A 6,000-nucleotide genomic window follows, 5' to 3' on the forward strand; every position below is an offset into this window, starting at 1 on the left:
ATCGTCTCTACGGATGAAGCGGCAAAAGTGACCAACACGGACCAATTCTTCCATTTTATCCTAGAGTGCTTTGCAGTCTTCTGTAGTGTGGCCATGGTTGGGGTGGTAGCGGCAATACTTGGTCATATCTGCGTTAGGGGGAGTAGTTGTCTTACGTAGTGGTGGAATGAGGTCAGCTTGTAGGGCCTCATCAAGGAGGCGGGATCGGGCTACAGTGAGGGGAGCATATCTAGTAAAACGGGGTTGGCAAGGCTCGCGTGTGCGGGTGTCCGGGCGAGGGGGTTGTGGGGTGGGGTTGGCGGATGTAGTGGCAAAGTCATTGCAGAATTTGGTGTGGAGGGTCTGCATTTCCTCCATGCGAACGTAGTCGGCCGCACACAACTTAAGTTCGTGCATAGAGGCGAGTGGGTGGAGGTAGACATTGTTGGCGAAGGGGCCGGGTTGTAAGGTGAGCGCCATACATTGGTGGATCATTTCCTGGTTGAGGTGCGGGGTACGAAGAGCTGCTTTGCTGAAGCGATCGATGAATGCTCTGAGCGGTTCACCTTGTTCCTGCCTGATGCCTAGGAGGGAGATCGTGGTGGTTTGATGTGGTCGGCTGCCGACGAAATGGGTGGAAAACATATGGGAGAGGGCGTCGAAGCTGTTGATGGAGTAGATGGAAGGGTTGTGAACCATTCTAGAGTGGGACCTTTGAGGGTGGTGGGGAAGGCTTTGCAAAAGACCGTGTCTTGGGACGTGTACAGGGTGACATGGGTGATGTAGACTTTGAGGTGTTCGTCAGGGTCGGTTTCGCCGGTGTAGCGGTCTAGTGTGAAAGGTTCCCACTAGGCAGGAAGGGGGATGTTAGCAATAAAATCGGTGAAGGGGTGGCGACGTTTAGGCTTGTGGGGTGGGAGCGGATGGGGAGGGATAGGATGGTGGATCAGAGTGGGGAAGGTAGAGGTGAAGTTGTGAGAGGGGATGTGGGTTGTTGGGAGGTATTATGGGTTGTAGGGTGGAACATGTGTAGTGTGTAGGGTGGTGGGTATGTTGTAGAGGATCTGGGTGGTGGGGAGGGTAGCAGCAGGGGTAAGGGCTACAGTGTGTCCTGGTTGAGTGGAGGGGAAGTGAGTGGGATGGGTGGAGGGAATGGGTGTTTGTTGGGTGGTGGTGAAGGTGTGAGGGGTGGGGTTGTTTTCACTTTCCTCTTCTGTGGGCTAGAAGGTCGGGGACCTTGCAGCCTCAGACGCCTCCTTGGCCTTTCCCTTCAGGGTGGGATCAGCTTCGATCTTTCGCCTAAGGCGAGAGTTCTCTTGTCGCAGCGCCTCCATCTCATCAGCGTTGCGTTTCTTCAGATCTGCTAGTTCTTGTTGCATCTTCGCCTGGCCGTCTAGGATGGCGGCTAGGTCAGGGGTGATGCTAGCAGGTCCTGAGGGACCAGCATCCGCCTGCTTGTTCACTCCAGCTCTACTGCGGGTTGAAATCATCTTCGGAGAAAAACGAGTACTAAGGTGTTGTCTCGTGCCCCATGGTGGGCGCCAATTGTTCCTGCAGAGAACAAACAAGATAAGTTAGGCACAAGTGTCACCTTACCCATGTAGTCCGCTATCTCCTCAGTTGGCCTCTTCCCGGTTGGTACATATCGGTTTGGACCCAGGAGGGGTTACCTGCAGAAGGGACTCCGAAGCTCAAGTGAGTCAAAGCTCTCAAAAGGTCAAATTAGGTGATTAATGGAGTAATGAATGCGTACCTTTAATTACTGGGGTCCATGTGTATTTATAGAGTATTAATTATGTTTGGTTATGCCATGGGTCGGGCCCTAGCTTGGGCCTTAGTTTGGGCTGTAAGTGGGCCTAGGCCCTAACCCAAGCCCTTAGGTGGACCTATTGAATACTAACGGGGTTTTGTTTCTCCTAAGTATATCGGAGTTGTCGGCCTAAGCCGACTACTTTCCTTGGCGGTTCGTGTTGTTCATGTGTTGTCTTAGGTAGGTTGCTCCTCTAGATGTCTGGGTTACTTGGCGGCCTAAGCTGATTACTTGAATGCTTTGGTATATAGGTATTGTTTTATTACTATTTTATTGAGTTGGCTTGGTGTGGTACAGCTTACATCCCCGGGATTAGGCTTTCGCTGTGCATGCATAGGATCCATTAGGAAAAAGGTACTAAACTAGTGAGACGGTCACAAAGGAGTGTTAATCCACAAATCTTAGCGCTAATTAGAACAAAAGGAAACTAAATTATTACAAGCTTGATACAAAACTGCATAGATATTATTGATGATTATAGAGAAAGGTTGTGATCCACTTATATCTTGTAACTTGGGAATCATATGATGAATAGTAACCTTGATATTTATGACAATGTTAACACGTATACAAGAGTTTTAACATTCAAGAAGGTATTGAACTACTGATAGAAAACAAAGATCATTTAAGCTCATCAATCAGTTGGATTCTCATCACTATCTATAAGGTGCTCCTTCAATGGCTGTCCTAGAGATTCCCAGTTTCTACTATCCCATGCAGGATCAATTTCAGGAAGTTCATAGTCATCTGGACGTAATGATAATTGGAACTCAGGAAGATCTGGCAATGATTGAAGACCCCTGCATCAATAAAAGAGTTTCATTTTTCATAATCATGATATCTAAAGGAACTTTTGAGTTTATTTAATAAATCAAAAGATTAAAACACATGAGTTGGAAACAAAGAAAGGTCCTTACTTCTCTTGCTCCCAAAGGTAGCCATACATCTGGGACTTCCTTGATGCCACTTCAGGAATTTTCTGGTGTAAAAATTTCATAGCACCCCAGAGTGGAGGAACCCTTGACAGAGAAATACACATTTGTCTTTTAAGATAAAGGGATGTGATAAAAGAAGCATTCATACAAGAGTTAGAGATCAATAATACCAACCTTGTAACTGGAGCTGCGAGGCAAAAGCTTAAACTGGCCTTCTTGCTTTCAGCCAGAAGCTCTTCTGCAGCAAGAAAACAAGACACAGCACCAATGGAACTGTTTGGTTCATTACCCTTGTCAAGGATCAGACCATGGTAGTAGTAGGCTGCAGCCTGACAACATAATACAAAATTATAAGCTGTGGATTATATAAATTATACCTTATATCATTGGTCGTCAGCTATAAATACAAAGATATCAGTGTAACTGAGATATCAAAATTTATAGTAATACCTAATATGAGCTTATTTGGGATTATATATGTTATGTTTAATGTGGTGCAAAGACTTTTATACTGCTAACAGAGTATGATGTTATAAGCAATTTTACAAAGTTACAACTATTAGCTACGTGAAAACTCATGATTAAATGATAGTATAAAAAAATCTTTACAATATGTCAAAGATTTAATTTTGGTGGAAAGTATTTAATCAATCTTGATATCATTACTAACCTTGGCTTCAAGAAATTTCCATTTGATGAATCGGAGATGCTTTCTTCCACTCCCTTGGTTGGTGTCGCATCCTAACAAGCAGTGATAAGCCTGCTCAAGAAAGTAAACATTTTTACTTGAGAAACAACAATCCGAACTAGAACAAACAAAACCAGTGTTGAAAGGCAGTATTGAGGATAATAACTACCTTTCAACAGATATTATGTTTTCGTGAACTTACAAAAGAGATTGCAGTCATAAAGTTAGTGATTTAAAGCAGTAATAAAGATTGAATAAAAACCTGACTAAAGTATATCAGCTGTTCACATGCCAATCTCCTCTTCACAGACAAAGTTGCCTTCTGACATTCCACAGCAAGACCAAGTTGAATCTCCGTTCCCTAAAATCATCAAGATGAACTATTATTAAGAAGTTAAGCTTATAATCTATTCAAATCAACATAAGTTTTTAGTGACTTGCCACACACACTTACTTTTTGGTTATAAGCTTATGCATTAAGTGTTTAGTTAAGTTGTTTATTCAAATTTTACCTTATAAGAATTAATACTGATGAAGGAGTACCTGGCCAAGTGTTTGAATAGCAATAGCCTCCAACACACCCTCCTGTAAGTCGTGGGGAAAAGTATTCCTGGATGTTGTTTGAATGTACTTTACTATAGGGTGTTGTTCAGTGCCGCTCCAAAACTAGTTTCAAAAACTTAAAATCTATAAACAGAAAAGTACCTCATTTCAGGGGGTATCCTAGTTAGAATGTCCCTTAAACAGAACTCCAGGTATCCTGAGGCCTTCAGCAACAAATCAATTGCTTCCCTCTTGCTATCTGTCAATATAAATATATGCAATGATTGTTCAACTTGTGCATGGTTTAGTAGCATCTAACTTTAAGCTTATGTATTGGCACAAAACCTGAAGATACAACCCTGAATCCAGAGCCTGACGAGTCCTTTGGAATCATCATTGAGTCAGCCTCAGACAGTGTGAGCATAGCCATAAGGTGCACTGCAGACAACACCTCAAACCAGGTATTTGCTACACTGCTATCCTGCCAAGTGGACTTCACCATGTTCAAGAAACTAAAATTACCAATAATAAAAGTGAAGAAGAATGAGTTTGATTACTTGTTTCCCATCTTCTAAATTTTTCCATTTGAAATCTATTAGTCCTTCAAGACCATACTCTGTTAACAAATGAAAATCAATCAGTAAATTTTGACAGATGAAGAGAAACAATATTCATTCTATAAAAAGTTTGAAAGTTTTTTGAAAGAAGGGGATTTGAGAAACCTTTCTTTGTAAGTCCAATCAGAAGAGACAAGTACTCATTCAAAGCTCGCCGCAATTCAGATATAGCTGATCCACCTGCACAAAAACTTCAGATCAGCATAACATTTTCACACTTTACTATTCATTCTACAGTAAATCTATAATTTCTTTATGAATGTCATTAATTGAAGAAGTGGAGTATGCATAACATAAGTTCTGAATTTTGACCTAGTGTTTATGATTCAATCGTATATCTCAAGAAACAAGTAAAACAAATACATAAGAAAAAAAAAAGATACTTATGAAGTGAAGAAGCAAAGACACACCGGTATCCTCTGCTACCAACACTATCTGATTCCTTAGTGAGGTCAATTTATCAGCAAGATCCCGTGGAATTACTCCCTTGAGCACCCTTTGAAGATCAGATTGCACCGGAATTCTTGTTGATGGAACAAACACCACAACTTCAGGAAAGTTTGTCTTTTTTTTCCTATACACAGAGTAAGTGCACCCCATCCTTTCAAGCAAAGCATCCTACACAAACCAAACATTCATTTCCACAACCATATTCCATCACAGTGGCAGTGTTATGAAGAAACTGAGCATTAATGATAACATGAACTTGATGAGGTAATAAAGGATGGGACTTCACATAAGCATGGTTGGCACATTTTTTAACAGCATAAAAGTACTGAAATTCAACCCTGCCAAAGTGGGTTGGGAATGAAGAAGCTTCATCTAACCACAGCTTTCATCATGACATGACCATATAAAAAGAAAGAAAAAACAGTAGCATGATCTACATGTGTGGGACAGAAAAGACAGTTAATACTGGTGGATTCAGACATGATTGTTGACGAATATTAAAATGAAAATAGCGAAATGATGGGTGGAGAAAACACAGAGAAAAACACAAGTTGAGGAATTAATTTGAAAGAACTTACTGGATACAGAGAGGAGAGAAGGAGGGAAGATTCTTGGAGAGGCAGAACATGTTAATATGGTATCTGAGTGAATTGGAAGCTCAAGAACCGAGACATGTCTCACATGGCCATGGCGTAGAAGTCTCTGCTTCTTTCAAAGGACCACGTTCACTTGTATTTTTTTAGGTTCCAGTAATCGCTTAACTAGTACGACGTGTAGCGGACTCAGGTTACTATTATTATAATTACATGCATCTATATTTTAGTGCAACAACACTTTACCTATCAATGTCTCTATCAAAAATTTTATTTTACATCTTATACAAGACTATATACTAAGTTTCTTATTTGAATTTGTAGAGTGTTTGTCACGTTAATCACATTAATTGTTAATAGAAAAGAGATTAAAAAGAGTTTACAA

General features: G+C 41.2%; 2 protein-coding genes across 4 annotated transcripts; both read right to left on the bottom strand.

The window, feature by feature from the left end:
* Positions 1-60: 60 nt before the first annotated feature.
* Positions 61-678, bottom strand: LOC114189561 (uncharacterized). Its single transcript, XM_028078164.1, has one exon. The coding sequence runs from the start codon at positions 676-678 to the stop codon at positions 61-63; it is 618 nt and encodes a 205-aa protein (XP_027933965.1).
* A 1,554-nt stretch (positions 679-2,232) lies between these two features.
* Positions 2,233-5,755, bottom strand: LOC114179185 (Endosomal targeting BRO1-like domain-containing protein). 3 transcript variants are annotated; one of them, XM_028065430.2, is made up of 12 exons: positions 5,601-5,755; positions 4,983-5,190; positions 4,678-4,752; positions 4,513-4,571; positions 4,301-4,436; positions 4,118-4,214; positions 3,956-4,022; positions 3,675-3,773; positions 3,395-3,484; positions 2,899-3,053; positions 2,707-2,808; positions 2,233-2,589 (listed from the first exon to the last, which is right to left on the bottom strand). In XM_028065430.2, exons 2-12 carry the CDS (start codon positions 5,170-5,172, stop codon positions 2,424-2,426), a joined length of 1,236 nt encoding a protein of 411 aa, XP_027921231.1. In that variant the 5' UTR covers positions 5,173-5,190; positions 5,601-5,755; the 3' UTR covers positions 2,233-2,423. The 3 variants fall into 3 exon arrangements, with proteins under 3 accessions (XP_027921231.1, XP_027921239.1, XP_085532284.1); XM_028065438.2 differs by lacking the exon at positions 5,601-5,755 and adding an exon at positions 5,309-5,460; XM_085676158.1 differs by lacking the exon at positions 5,601-5,755 and having other exon boundaries at positions 4,983-5,294.
* Positions 5,756-6,000: the final 245 nt, after the last annotated feature.

Source organism: Vigna unguiculata, chromosome 1 (assembly GCF_037176805.1).
Source record: "Vigna unguiculata cultivar grain cowpea cultivar isolate G323 ecotype 2 chromosome 1, ASM3717680v1, whole genome shotgun sequence".
Taxonomy (NCBI): Eukaryota; Viridiplantae; Streptophyta; class Magnoliopsida; order Fabales; family Fabaceae; genus Vigna; species Vigna unguiculata.